Source organism: Pelodiscus sinensis, chromosome 2, assembly GCF_052426305.1.
Source record: "Pelodiscus sinensis isolate ZL-2025 chromosome 2, ASM5242630v1, whole genome shotgun sequence".
In the NCBI taxonomy this organism is placed as follows: domain Eukaryota; kingdom Metazoa; phylum Chordata; order Testudines; family Trionychidae; genus Pelodiscus; species Pelodiscus sinensis.
The window spans coordinates 85,974,631-85,990,399 of record NC_143053.1 but is presented as its reverse complement, the minus strand read 5'-3'; the positions used below and the strand labels follow the sequence as shown (position 1 = coordinate 85,990,399).

General features: G+C 41.5%; 1 protein-coding gene across 10 annotated transcripts in view; it reads right to left on the bottom strand.

The window, feature by feature from the left end:
• PTPRM (protein tyrosine phosphatase receptor type M) overlaps nt 1-15,769 on the bottom strand; it is a 700,717-nt gene that overhangs the window by 420,638 nt on the left and 264,310 nt on the right. For all 10 annotated transcript variants that reach the window (XM_075920958.2, XM_075920953.2, XM_075920954.2 and 7 more), the window contains exon 5: nt 11,868-11,983. In XM_075920958.2, coding sequence (XP_075777073.1) covers nt 11,868-11,983 — 116 coding nt within the window. The remainder of the gene's footprint in view (nt 1-11,867; nt 11,984-15,769) is intronic.

Below are 15,769 nucleotides of genomic sequence, written 5' to 3'. Positions count from 1 at the left end.
GTCAAACAGGTTAAAATAGAAGAGAAAAAGCAACAAACTAACAATTTATCCCCCTCCACATCAATATACACACAAAAGCTATGAAATGTTTCGTTATTTCCTATCAATTATGTTATAAAATGTAACAGTACCTGAACACTGATTTTAAAAATCGCTTTTTTTTTAGAAGATAATCACTACGCAGGAGCATTGCATTAATTTACATGCAAGTTCTTTTATTATCCAAACCAGATTTTTTTTCATTATGCAATAAAAATACTATGCAGTTGTTAGATGCCAATAAAGAAACGTGTGGAAGGCAAGAAAAAAATTGTATAGAATAATTCATTGAAAAAACAGAGAGAATAACATACAAAAATGAATTAAAATAACATTAAGTATTGGATTTAAAGAGAATTTTTTTATTCTCTTAGCCCCAAACTTTCCTCACTTCTACACAGCTCCAAAGGGGTCTCAAACAATGGAGCCACTGCAGGTCTTCTGAACAACAGACAAGAGAAAGAAATTAGAACTCATGCAATAGATATACTCTGGGCATGATCAGTGGATACACATCACCTTGACTTCACTGAAATCAATGGATCCCATGAAAATGTACCCTGCACAGTGACAAAGGCACAGATCCCAAAAAACTCTGGCCACAAATTCACTATATTTTCAGGTATTCAGCAAAGTTAGCTAACACCCAAATGCACTGCATATCCTTCCTTTGCTGCACATTTTGGACTTGGATCCTGAAAGGTGCTTTGCAATCTGAGCCCCATAAAGAAAATGTTGCTGGACTGAGGCAAGAGTATTCAGCATTTTGTAAGATTAAGCCCTTTGTAAGGAAAGAAGAAAGATGTACAGCACACAAAACAAACATAATCAAAAACACTTTTCCCCCCTAAAATTTTCAAAAGTATTTCTCACTTATGGCTACCTTCAGTGCAAATCTCAGTCTTCAGTCTCCACCCACTTGGGTTGTTCAGAAAGAGGTCGCCCATGTTTTTATTTATAAATTGGGAAAAGGGCATTGTTTCACTCTCTCAGTATTCAATACATGACTGAACCAGTTTGCTTAGATGTCTCCAGACTGATCTAGGAAAATATCAACTGTGTGGATAAAAGTTTCAAAAAGTTCTGAGGACTGAAAATACAGAACTTAAACAATATATAATGCTTATGAAAATTTAACTAGTGGTGCTGCTTCTACTGGTGTGCGGCAGGGGTATATTTGTATATATTTCCACATACAGACCATTTAGTAATTTGTCAGGAGGGTAAGAATCCCTTCTGCTATACTTTACTGGGATTTGTTTTTTCAATACCTATAATTTAGTGTACTTTGATGTCCAACAATTTGCTTTTCAATGATCTCTGATGCAATAATGGTTCATAAGTCTTCTCAGTAATAATAGTAATAACAATACTTATATAGCAGTTACCAGTGATGGGGATAGAATATTTCAGTCCTTTCCCATCTTCACTGGAAAGTATTAGATATTTGAAGTCTAATGTGAGAACCAGCAAAGACAAAAAGGAAAGCAAAATCCTTTATTAATGTGAATACACTTTCCAAAATAAGGGTATGTCTACACTGCATGGCTATTTTGGGATACTGGAGGTATCCAAATAGCTACCCCACGTCTACACAAGCCACCCGTTATTTCAAAAACATATGTGGTTCCTATCTGTAGTCCACTGTAGTACACATACGCGCTGTGTAACAGAGACTGGAGAATTACTGCAAGCAGCATCTATTGGTCTGTGCTTGTGCCGCCGCTATCCTGATGCTCTATATTGAGGTACAGGGGCAGGGTGGATTGACCACCAGCTGTTCCTTCTCTATTACAAATCTAATCATGTTTTGAAGCAAAATGGAAGAATCCTGGAATATAGGTAGGTGCCCCACATCTCAAAATTCCAGTTACAACCAGGTAAGCGATTTCCCTTTCTTCTTTGATTGCTGGTCCCTACGTGCATTCCATTATGGGCGACTCAGAGAAGAGGAGGATGACAGAAAGCAGGTGGTAAAACTGCTGCCCCAAAAGGGTAAGGCAGCAGTGGAGTCTTGGGCCACAGCATAAGGCTGTGTGGATGGAACTCCACATAGCTGCCCTGCAAATGTCAAGCAGTGGTACTGTCTGAAGCAAAGTCACTGTAGGCCCCTTGTAGAGAGATCTTTTACCACATGTTGGGGAAGGAGCTGTGCCAACTGATAACAATAGGACACAACTAGAGATCCAGCCACAGCTCCACCATGTCCCCTATTCCCATCCCAATCCAGCTTTGCCCTCATTTCCTCTCTGCCCCCAAACTGGCTCCTTCCACATCCCCCGTCTTGCCCCCAGCTCCACCTCCAGCCTAAGCTCCACTGCTGAAGAAGCCTACATTCATCCTATGTTATGTAGAAGCTATGTATTCCTGGGGGAGGCAGAGACAGATTCTGGTACTGGTAAGGGAGCATGACTGAGTAAGTCTGACTGGAATAGATGAACTCTCAAGGTCACTTCCAGCCCTCTATTTCTGAGAGTTTTCACTATTTAAGTACAAGATGGGATTGGAGAGTAGAGTTTTATTTGGCTCTGATTAATTTGAGCCCCTTTTGTGATTACTGCTAATTCATTCTAGGAAGATTGAAATGTAAATTGTATCTCAAAATCAGCTCTGGAAAACAAACATGACTTTAGAAGGAGCTAGACTGCACCAAATGTTGGATATTTTCTAAAATTCCTCTCCCGCCTCTCACCTCTCATCCTTCAACCCAAATAAATATTGGTATTTAAGTTGGCAATTTACTAAATATTATGGGCATTCAAATAATATTTCCCAGACTACTTTTCTTTTTGATTCACTGTCATGTGTATGCATGCTCATTTCTTTCCCATTCTGAAACACTGCCTCAGTCTCCAGAAATATACTTTAACAGTGGAAAAAGAAAAAACATGTATGTTGTTTTCCTTTTGTCACTCTTGCTCTCTCTTCTTTGGCCTTTCCTACTGTGTTATCCGCATATTATATTATCCAATAGGTTTGTACTTCTGAAAGAGTTGTTTACAATAAAAATAACCTTACATGGCATGCATAAGAATCACATTTTTGTTTATTCTTTCAATACCAAAAGAAAAACTAGTCACATACTGGCAATAACCTGTATTGTCTACAGATGTGACAAAGAAAACGTAAGCAGATGGGACACATCTGCTAACCATAAACATTACTTCATTAGTGTCATCAGATTTACTTTTGTGTTGTTTACAGTCACTGTATCAGCTATTGAGGACATTTCATTCATAGTGCATATGATCTAGCCAATGACCTTTTTAACTAAATGCTGATGACAACAGAAGAGTAACAATTAGAATGTGGATATAGTTTTCTTATAGTCATGATTTCCTTCATTTGACTTTAACTGGAGGTTATATCGGCTGAGTTACTGATAATTTCTCTTCACATGATTGCATACACAGTAGGTAAAGTCTTGTGCTTCAGGGTATACAATGATTTTCTAAAGGTTTGTTGTATCATGCAAGCAAGGTAGTAACAAACTTCAACAGGCCTTTATTTACCCAACGGTGAAACCTCTTTACAAAGGTGCTACTGCTCCCCTCTGTAGCTCTCACTCAGGCCTGGCCCGTCTCCTCCCCCCCACTTCCTGTTTCCTGTGCTTCTAGATTCCCAACAGCCAGTGCTCCCAGTTCTAATAATTACAAGCAGCATCTAAAACACCACAAGCTTCAGGATGAATATTTTTTCCTTCATGTAAATCATTGCACATCTGATTGTATGAATTCCTTTTAGTCCCCCTTTCTTTGAAACATCAGGTGATGATCACTGTGTCTGTCACAAAAGAAACAGGAGGAACTAATGGTCTGATTTGGAAAGCAAATCCAATGTTCTTCAACAGTGGTTAACCCTGAAACAGGAGGGAGCTGTGTGAATGCTGCCTCATTTTAACCTTAAAACTGCAGATGCATCAACATTTAAGAAACTAAAGATAATTTGCTTTCCAACAGTGCCCTACATGCTCATGAAAAAAGGCAATGTATTCTGTTTCACAATCAATGATAAGACACAAGTGACAGCCTACTGCCATAAAGTCCTTCAGAAAGCCACTGAATAGTATGTTAAGAAGAAAGCCATTTGGAAAGACTGTTGAAATTTGAACTGTATAGATACCTAGCTACTTCTTCCTTTGTGTGAGTTCTAAGTTAAAGGCTGGGGGGTGCAACATGCAGTAATCAGAACTATCATGCCTCCAAGGAAGTCTGGGCATGGAAGTTGACTGGACCATGAAGGGATCGTGAGTAAGTACGGGGGAAATGTATATTTAGTCACAATCACGGCATTTTTCTTTGGTTGGTTGTTTGGTTACATTTCTCTGTGTAAAACCATGAGCTCTTCCACCCCATCCCCATTCACTATATAAGCCATACCCAGAGATACTATGTTTTCTGTGTTTTAATTTGTTCTTCTCGGTTGCTCTGTAATACCTAGCAACCAATGTCTTTTTTGTTAATAAAATCATCTTTTTTAGGCGACAATTTAATTCTTGTCTGGAAGGTAACAGGTCTATGTGTGTGCCTGTCTAGCCTGAGAGGTCAGCTATCAAAGACACAGTTTGTTTTCTGTGTTTTCTTTTGCTTCTTTTTTCAAGATCTCTTGTGGCAGAAGAGCTTGGGATACCCCTGCAGAAGGAATTCAAGTGTTCTTTCCTGGTGTTTTTTTCAGCGTTCTTTAAAAATCACTTGCTGGTGGCAGCCTCTTCCAGAGCCAGTGCATCTGTGACTTTGGGGAGTTTTTTGTAAGAAGATCCTCTAGAGCAAGGTATTTAAGGTCTTTTGTAGGCCCCCACCTTCTGCACTCAGAGTGCCAAAGTGGGGAACAGCCCTGACACACACACTGCTGTAATAGGAGGCAAGGTTTCATGTAGGGTTGCAAGGCATTATGAGATGTGAATTTCTATTACCTTATAAGACATCATAATGGAAATTTTAAAGAAAACAATTTTTCTACTGTGGGTGGAAGTGAATGTTTTATAATCTCTCAAGACAGTTCTTCGGAACAGATGGGATAAGATCTGTAGAATGCTAATACTGATCAGATTATGAATGTTTTCTGATAACCCATAATAAATTAAGACCATGAATAGTGAATACATCCATTATTAATCGACAATTGACTTCAGTGAAGCACTCTCAGTTTACACATGCTGAAGATATGGCCTTCAAATTACAATGTTTGGTCAGCTGTTTGTTGTTTTTTTTTTGTTATTGTTTTAAGTGCACAATAATAATGCCAAAAATAGGAATTTCTTACTTGTGAACTGGGTATCTGTCACCTGATGGCCAACATAATATAATTAATATTGGAATGAAAAATGCTGGTACCCTCTAGACCACTATGTTTCTTACTTAGTTTCACATCTAAAATATAAAACCCTATACCAACAATGTACACTTTTAAAGCAACTGGTGTCCCCCAGGAATTTCACTGGTGTGCTTTAAAGTCTTGCTGGTGTGCTTTAATTGGAGACAGCTGGTGAAGTTGGTAGCAACTGCTGAGCAAAGCCAAAGAGAACAAACTAACTCAGAAGACAACCAAAAATTGTACATGGAGAAAAAGACTCACACAATCTCTGTTTCGAAAGAAGATCACTACCTTCCCCTCAATCTGCATTCCCACACCCCTCAAGCAAAGAAAGAATCCAAGATAATTTAGTAGGGTAAAATTATACTAATCCAGAACAGGAGCAGTGCAAACCACTCAACTGAAAGTGAGCGTGACAATGGAGACATAGGTTAATATACACCCAGGCTCCGTCTACACAGCTTCCCTCTTCCGCAAATGCCTATGCAAATGAAGCACAGATACGAATATTGTCATGCTTCATTTGCATAATTAATTAGCAGCCGTTTTTGTGCAAGAGGTTTTTGCGCAAGAGCTGTTCTTCCTGAAAAAAATAAGGAAGAACAGCTCTTACGCAAGAGGGGGTTTTTGCATAAAAACCTCTTGCGTAAAAACGGCTCCTAATTAATTATGCAAATGAAGTGCAGCAAGATGCTAATCCACGCTTCATTTGCATAGGCTTTTGCAGAAGAGGGAAGCTTTGTAGATGTAGCCCCAGTGTGTGAACTCAGGCTCAAAACTAACCTGCTCCCATTTACACACAAAATATGCTAACCCAGGGCTCAGACTCAGGATCCAATAGGGGATGGAGGGTCCAAGCCTGAATCAAGCCAGGACCCAGAGTTCAAGCGATATTGCTTTGCCATTGAGACACAGCTCTATGGAATTTGTACTCTGTGAATGCACCAAAAGTATTTCACTATTCCACAGGCCAATTTTCTGTGTCCTCTGGGCAGTCAGGTTTTTTTTCCACATTGTACCATAAACAATTTTGGTAGCTGAGAGCACAGTCACCTCAACATCACCCAGGACCTTCACATGTAACTTATGAATAAGCCCCCACTGGATTCACAAATACAGGCAGTCCCCGGGTTACGTACAAGATAGGGACTGTAGGTTTGTTCTTAAGTTGAATCTGTATGTAAGTCGGAACTGGCGTCCAGACTCAGACACTGCTGAAACTGACCGCCAGTTCTGACTTACATACAGAATCAACTTAAGAACCCCAGGCGTCCCCAAGTCAGCTGCTGCTGAAACTGATCAGCAGCTGATTCCAGGAAGCCCGGGGCAGAGCAACTCTGCCTGGGGCTTCCTGTAGTCAGCGCTGGTCAGTTTCAGCAGAAGCTGACTTGGGGACGCCTGGGGCAGAGCAGCTGGGGTGCTACTGGACCAACCCAGCAGCACCCCATCTGCTCTGCCCCAGACATCCTGATTCAGCCGCTGCTGAAACTGACCAGCAGCGGCTGAATCAGGACCTGGGGCAGAGCAGCTGGGGTGCTGCCGGGTTGGTCCAGTAGTGCCCACGGGCGCTGCAGGACCAATCGGCAGCGCCCCAGCTGCTCTGCCCCAGAGTCCAAAACAAAAGCCTGGTCTGCTGGGGGGGGGGGGGGAGCACACTAGCTGCGCCCCCCCCCCCCCCCAGCAGACCAGGGACACGGGGAGCAGAGCCGCAGCGGCAGCGGGATGCCGCGCCTCTGAGGCTTTGCTCTGGCAAAGCCTCAGAGGCGCGGGACCCCCCCGCGGCTGCGGCTTCAGTCCGGGGGCCTGTGGTCTGCTGGGGACCGTCCCCAGCAGACCACAGGCACCGGGTCTCAAGGGGCAGCAGCAGCGGTTCCCGCGCTTCTGAGGCTTTGCTCTGGCAAAGCCTCAGAAGCGCGGGAACCCGCCCGGTGCCCCTGGTCTGCTGGAGACGGTCTCCAGCAGACCAGGGGCACCGGAGCAGCTTACGAACGGGGCTTTCTCGCCCCGACTTCCGGGGCGAGAAAGCTCTGTTCGTAAGTGCGGATCCGACGTAAGTCGGATCCGCGTAAGTCGGGGACTGCCTGTAAAGACATTTCCCCATCTTTCTCATCTTCATGGCCAGATGTGTTAGGTAAGCTCACCAAATGTTTAACCTCACACAAAATGGCTGAAGAGGAGGAGAAGCAAGTTGTGGAGGCGATGCCTGCTCCTGTACAGTTTTGTCCCAATGGGTAGGGTTCAATGCTCCCCTCTGTCTGATGTATAGGGATTTGAACTTGGGTCTTGTCCGCACTAAAGAGGAGCAACTACTGAGCTATGGAATATTTTTTATATAATCTTAATCTCTTTTGTTGGAACTGATCTACTATGGACAAAGAATTAAAGGGCTATTGGGCCAACAGAGAATTAGACTGACTCTAGAGCCCTGTGATTAGGGCACATCTAAGGCTTATGAGAGAAACGTATTCTGGATCCATTCCAATGGTTAATTTAATTGTTTACATACACTGGAACAGCTTCAGTATGTGAAAATGAGTAAGACCCATCCCAGAATAGCCCACTGGTTAGGAGACAAGTTTAAATCCCCCTCCACAACAGGCAGAGGAAAAAAGTGAACCCAGATCTCACAATTATGTGAGTGCCTTGACCAATGGCTAAAGGTTATAAGCAGGTATCCCCTCCCCTTCATTTTTTTTTGGAAAACACCTGACTTGACTTAAGTACCCAACTCCTGGAGAGGGTTCATAGCTATGAATTCAAGTGTGGATAGGCATCTCCTTATAGTACAGATTTGGGTACCTTACTGTTATTTAGGGGAAGAGCTTAGGGTTCTCTTTAGCATTTCCTACTGTGTAACTTCAGCAGCTCCCTGCCCAGCATGCTGGCTTCTGTATATCCCATTTTTAGGGAGCTACCTCTCCTTACTTATTGTATAGGGAGCCTGGGCACCCAATTCGGCATTAGGAATTCTTCAGTCAGCTGCTGAGAATGGCAACTCAATTTCCTTTTGTTTTCTTATCCTGGATATGGAAACAAATTCTTCTCTCTGTTACTTGGTTTAAATCAGGAGTGAACTCCATAAAAGTTACTCTAGATTTATTCCAGTGCAATCAAGATCAGAATGTAGTCAATCCTCTTTACTAAATGGAAATTACAATTATGAGAAAGTAACATAATACTGAACTCATCTCCACTCTTGCAAAACTGTACATGTATGACCTTATGCAGAAGTATGGAAATCCTTGCTCATCTGAAGTCAATGTCAAAATTCCATTTACTGGTTTCAGCTGACTCTATTAAGAACACTCACAGCATAAAGTTGAGCATGTGCACAATTTCTGTAAGGTTAGAACCTTACAGAAAATGAGCATACTTAATTAATTAATTCACCATTACAGTCTGAACATGGGTAAAAAAAACATCTGCAGTGTATTTAAAGGAAAATGTGGAAGTGTGAGCTGCAGAATATGGGACAAATTGATAAGTACTGAAATGAAAGTACGTTGTTGCGATGAAAGTTATTTTCACAGTCAGATAGAACAATTCATTTCTTTTAGCTATCAGATAATGTCCAATCAGCATCAATGGTAACAGCAACAGCAATTGTAGAGCTCTCTGGGGACTTTTTTTTGTCTTGTCAAAGTATATTCTTTCTAACAAGGATTTGGTTTTGTTTGTTTTGCCCAACAGAATTCCCTTTGTGGCCTTAGAATCTGCTATTTTGCTGCAGCAAGCTGTCCAACATTTTATTTTTTTCTACTCTGTCTGACCTGTCTATTGCTTCCTATGTTGCATGTTGCTTTTATTGAGGGGAAGCCATGGAAGAGACAGAAAGAGGGACAACAGCTCTTCTAGCTCATCAAAGCCACATCAGCTCATACAAGATACATTTCCTAGAGAGAACATGGCAGTCAAGGGCCAAACCAATGAGTTGTAGGCACCAGTCAGTGCCCTGGTTGGCACAGATTACAAAGTATTCAGAGCTGAACTGAGGCAAGTTGGGGCTTATCAACACTGAAGTACAGCATTTTGGTGGCTTCACACCAAGCCCTGGACCCACCATAGCCACAAGACGACTGGTGTAGTAGCATTAAGCCCCTTGTTTACTCCCCAAGAGTGCCCCCTAATGCTTGGAAACAGAAGAGGCAAGAAGGATGGAAGGGGCAACAGCTGTGTACTCACCCCAAAGGATGGAGTTTATCTGCTTGGTTGTGGGAGCTGGACCTGCTACACTTTCCTCCTGCTACACATTCAGTGTTCTGTTTGCACGTGCATTAGGATGACCACCTGCTAACATTGTCACACCTTCACTGCATTTTATAATTTAAAGACACAGGATTTGTTAGTCCTTGCCACTGGAGGGAGGGTTCAGTGTACTAGTTGGGTGAGTATTGTACGCAGAAACCTCCCTCCAATGGCAAGAACTAATTAAGCCTGCATGTTTAAATTGTAAACATGGTATGATCATACCAGGGTATGTCTACACTGCAGGCTTATTTTGAAATAAGCTATTCCAGAATAGTTATTCCAAAATAGCTTATTTTGAAATAGGATATCTACACTGCAGGGAAGCCTCAAAATTAATCCTAGGCAGGCTTCCCTAACGTAGATATTCTATCTTGATGTAGAGCCCCAGGAGGCACTGGGGAGGAATAACTCAGAATGGCCCTGGTAAGGGGCTGTTTTGAAATAGCAAAAGTAGAGTGTCTGGAAATAGCTATTCCAGAACAGGCATTATTCCTTGTAGAATGAGGTTTATGGATTTCGGAATAAGCCATCCATAATTTTGAAATTTTTTCAAAACAACAAAATAGCTGTGTAGATGTTCACATTGTTATTTTGAAATAATGCTAATTATTTCAAAATAATGGTACACTGTAGATGCACCCTTAGGGACCAAGTGGCCACCCAAATTAATATGTGCACACGTGTGCTAGTGATCGCCCCTAGAACATTGGGATTTTGGACTTAAACCCAATAATGTTCAACGGGATTACGGCTGCAATATCTCTGCAGACTAAGGCAGACAACCTTGAATCCATTATTGTCAAGTAACCATTTCAAATTTCTCCCCACAACAAGAAGGGTTAGATTTTTTTTTTTTAAATTAAAGCTGAAATTCCGATGTAATCACATAGCTCTTGGGGCTGGAGTTCAAATCTTTGCCGCGTGAGTATTGTATCAGATTCTCCACTCTACAGAAATATAAAACCAATTAACTTGATATATATTCCCATAGAATCAAAGGTTTCCTCCCACAGAGATAGTGTCAAGGGATCCAGCCTCTAATTTGGATTTTGCTTTTTGAGTGGGTACTGATTCAAGCCCTGACGTTGATGAAAAGGCTGTCCTTTCTGCTGGTGTCTCTGGGTATCAAATCAGGCTTTGTGGGGTTATAGTGAATAATTAACCATTTACACACAGGTAAAACATCTTCCAATGAGATTGTTTACTTTTTTACCCTAATACACACATTTTAATTTTTTCTGAAATCCTCTCACATTTGTTGGCATAGTCCACAAATTAAAGATATATAATATAAAAGGACTGAAGTTGTTTGGTTTTGGGGAGATTCTGTCACCAAAGTTTTTCTGTCTCCCCCTTCCATCTACTATAATTTTAATTTCCCCTACCACATCTTGCAATTTTATCTAATTACTTCAGACACTGTCTTTTCCCACTAGCACTCAAGGTATCAGAGTTGGGTCAATGTTGTGATTATGAACTCACATAACTTAGATTTTTGGCATTTTTCCACCTCAAGGTTCAAACCCAGATTGAGGTGTGAAGCAATGAAGAGAAAATTTTGGAGACATGGCAGCAGGTGCAGTTAGCTTCAGAATACCCAGTGGGACAGAAAGGAATCAAGTGTAGAACCTTCTGTTTGACACAGGTCACAAATAGAAAAGGTGGATTGGACTGAAAGGACACGTATCCTTTAAATCAAGATTGGATATCCTTCTAAAAGATAGATTACAAATCAAAATCTGATTCAGAGTTTAATTAAATTAAGTTCTATGGCCCATGATATCCAGATAAGACAAAACAATCAAAATTGTATTTTCTGGCCTTAAAATATATGTATCTATGAAAAAATTATATTTTAGCATAGGGCATCCTATATTGGATACAGACAGTTCTATAGAGCATTGTGGGTAATAAATGCACAATAACATCAGCACTTATAGATAGGTCAGTCACAGCAGCTGCTAACAAAAAGCATAGATGTCACTATGGAAAAAACAAGCATTTACCCTTACTTACCACAGAGTGGTAACAGAGCTGCTCCAGTTTTTCCTCATTCTACATTTACCAACTCATCATTGACAAGTAAGGAATTTTTTTAATATCAAATACTGCAAAAGAACAAATTCCATGGATAGGTTCAAATCCATTATTAGGGTTAATACTGATGAGAGTGGAGATTAAGCTATAATTTTGCCTCTTGTGCTACTCCCTGGGATGACAATCATACTTTCAAATATTTCATTGTACTGCGAAAGAAAGTAAGTTACCTGTAACCACAGCCGGTCACCCGCATTCGTTTTACCATTGGCATTACAATGAAAAGTGGCAAACTGTCCAGCATTGACTTCCACACTTTGAAGACGCAGGAAATGGGGGGTTTTGGCTGACAGAAGAGAAAAAAAGGACAGAGTTATTAACATACAGTGTGACTGGGATTGACTCATGCTGGTTTATTAAATAGCTTCTGTTTTTAAATGTTCCAGTAATAAATTTACATTGGAGAAAAATCTGCTAACAAGTGTTTTAAACATTTGGTTTTAATTGTAGAAGGTACTATAGACTCTTAAGTGAGATTTGTTCCTTTTTGCATGGATCTGGCATACAACAAAAGAGAACGGTGGTATCTTATTGTTCTTGCTGTACAAATTATCTTAGCTCAGCAGCTCTCTTGTAATAACACTTCTATATTAATAAAGATTATATTGAAATCTAATTGATGTTTTGAACAAAAACATATTAGCTATTTATACTAGCAACTAGACAAGAACAGTAAAAAGTTAAATTATGTTGTCAAGGAAACTATTTTTTCTGTTGAATAGATGCAATGTGTATAGATAATGCATTTTAGCATGCATTATAGTTCTAGCATAACATTTCCCACCAAGAAGAGCTATATTCTTTAAAGACAGCTCTTTTGAAGAATAGTAGAGGAAAACAAAACACAATAGGTGCTTTATGATGATATGTATTTCCAGCTTAGACCGAGAGAACACCCCCAACAACAGAATACCCCCAATAATAGAAGAAGCAATGTGTCTGCATATACTCTTTAACTAAGACATCTATGTAAAGAAGAACTCTCAATTTCACTTGACCGACTAAAAGTATATTTTTTTGTTTTTATAAGAAAAAGTCAATTGCATTTGAAATAAAAAAAACCCCCCAAACTCCAGAGTATTCTTCCTGAGAAAGACAATAGTTCCAAACAATCCAGCTACTAAACAAGTCAAGTTACATGTCCACACTGCAATCGCGTTCTTCGGAAAGTAAATTGAAAGAACAGAGGGGTTTTTCCAGTGTTGGTAATGCTCTTTCTACAAGGGAGAAGCCTTTTTCCGAAAGAGCTCTTTTAGAAAAAGGCGTGTGTGGACGGGGAAGAGGGAGCTCTTTCGAAAGAAGAGGAAAGAAGAAAAAGCACAAGTGCCCTGGTGGCCATTCCGTTCGTAGTAATCACAGCTTAAATGCAAGATATTATCCACACTGAATGGATGTTATCTTTCAAAAAGCAGATCGCTTTTTTGATGCGCTTTTATGTGTGGATGCTCTCCTTCGGAAGAAGTTATTTTGGAAGATCTCTTCTGAAAAAAGATGCTTCTGAAAGAAACCTGCAGTCTAGACATATCCTGAGTGTGATATGTGATGAATTCAGAAGCTGAGAGCAGCACTGTCTCTGTGGCAGGGAGTTTGCTTATAAACAGAAACAGGATGATTAAGATAACGAAAGACTTATCATTAAATAAGTAAATAAGCATCATTAGACAATCCCAAAAACACTGTCAGATATTCTTGTCAAAAAGATAGGAAACAAAGGGTGAACTAACAGGAGAGTTTTGCTAGGGAGTTTAGAAGCAGAGTTTGAGAGGGCTAGATACATTTTACACTTAACATTCTTTAAACTACAACCAAAATCACCTGATTAAAAGAAATCAAGAAAGGAATAAGTTCCAGGAATAAAAAGATAATTTAGGCAGAAACCTAACAACAGAGGTGGGACTATCCAGTTTATTGCATTCAATGTAGCATGTATGATTACCTGCCCTATGTGCAGGTAGCAAATATCTACATCCAGTGCAAGGAGTTCCTGGCCGCCAGAGAATATGTACAGGCTTTGGAGACCAGAGTGGCTGAACTGGAAGAGCTAAGGGAGGCAGAAATACACAAATGAGACTTTCCAGAGCACAGCACAATGGCCCCACCTCCAATCACACAGCCTCTCTGCTGCTGTGGAGGGTGAAAGTCTCAGGAAAGGAGAACATCCAACTGAAAAAAAAGAGGGAAATGATCCCATAGTTGGGACTCTCCTTCCAGATTATGTTGTGGTATTTTCTCACACCAGTATAGTCTCGAAGGGAAGGAACTCTCAGTTATTAGGAAGAGAAAGGTATTACAGGTTGAACTTCTCTGGTCCAGCTAGGGTTGCACCTCTCTGGTCCAGCTAGGATTGCCAGATGGTTTCACAAAAAAACACCGAATCCCCCCCCCCCCCCCCCTCCCAAAAAATGCTGGGGAAAAAATTCTGTTGAGCGGGGCAAAAAAAAGGCCTCAGAAAAAGACCAGCAGAAATGCAGTAGAGGCCCCTTTAATTCTGGGGCTGCTTTCCGCGGCCCAGCCAGCACGAGCTGCACAGTATGTCCCAAGTGGCCTTGTGTCAGGTGCCCAAGTCAGGCCTCGGGAAAAAGAAAATCACTTTAGATGTCTGGTATTTTCTGAATTTTTTTTAAACCAAACAGAAGGCACAAATACCAGGCTGTCCGGTTCAATACTGGACACCTGGCAACCCTACATCCAGCAACATCCGTGGTCTAGCAGGATCTTCGTGGACCAAAGAGCCCCTGGAGCCTGGTGGCCAGAACTGGCTAGGGAGCCAGGAGCTCTGTGGAGCTCGGGGGCAGTAGAGTCCAGGGCTGGCTACAAAGTCTGTCAGCCACCCGGGGAGCCGAGCCTTCAGTACCATGTAGTCTGGTGCCAGCCCCAGGGCAGGCCGCAGAGCCTGGCATCTCAGGGCTAGATACACAGTTGCGTCCCAGGCCCAGTTGCAGAGCTGGGCGCACAACTGCATCCCAAGGCTGGCCATGGAGACCAGTGGTAGACCCAAAGGGTAAGAGGCCTGGTGACAGTGAGATTGGCAGAAAGGAGATGACAGAGGTGAAGCCTGGATGGGTCTGCTGTTCGACCCCAAGAGAGCCTGGAGTCTGACCCAGTTGGGCCATTCTGATGTTCTTATATGGAACCCACATATCCCTGCTCCTGCTGTAACCCACTAGATCCCACTCCCCTCCCAACGGCAAGACAGAGCCCACGTCAGAACTCTTGGACTCTCTGCTTCCATAGAGTTAGTAACAAAGCAAGAATATATATTAAAATTTTAAACCTAACCAAGTCCCTTAAGTGGCTTGCTACAAGATGTCAGAACATGTTGTTATTAGAACTGAATAGGTTGACTATTTGACTCTCCTATGTAGGAATTATAATTTAGCTGTTAAAATTATCCGCCAGAAAACTAGAAAGTTTTCAAGTGCCTAAGTAGCCCTTGGAATTATGGCTAAAGTTGCCCCTCCCCCCCAACCCAAAATCTGAAATGGCACCCCTGCACAAGGGATTATACAATTCGCGGGGAGAAAATTTGGATGAATACAATGAAAAATGTGTCTGTGGAGAAAGCTATTAGACTTTGCAATAGGTATTTGATTCCCCTCCCCCCTCATTGTAGTCAATGGAATAACTCGTATTAATTTGAATGGTTCAGGATTAAGCACTTGTCTTGCATGCAATGTGATGGAACCTCATCCCTTTAAAACCAAATCTCAAATAACCGGATAGTCTCCTCCTTGCTAGGGTGGAGACGAACAGTGCAGCCAGGATCCACATTAAAAGGAGCCTTTGGACTCAGCTGACGTGGGCCATTAACCTGCAGCCAGCGTTGGACATGGAGAGGACAACGGAAAGGAAAAAAAACGTGAGGACTAGTCTACACTAAGATTTTTACACTGGCACAGTTACATTGTTCAGGGGTGAGAAAAATCCACATCCCTGAGAATCAGAGCTATGCCAACCTAATCCCCAGGGTAGACAGTGCTAATATGAACAAATGATTGTTTTGTCTACCTAGCTATTGCCTCTGCTACTACTACTTAGCAGCAAAAGGCGGGTTTGTGAGGTTAGGAAGTGC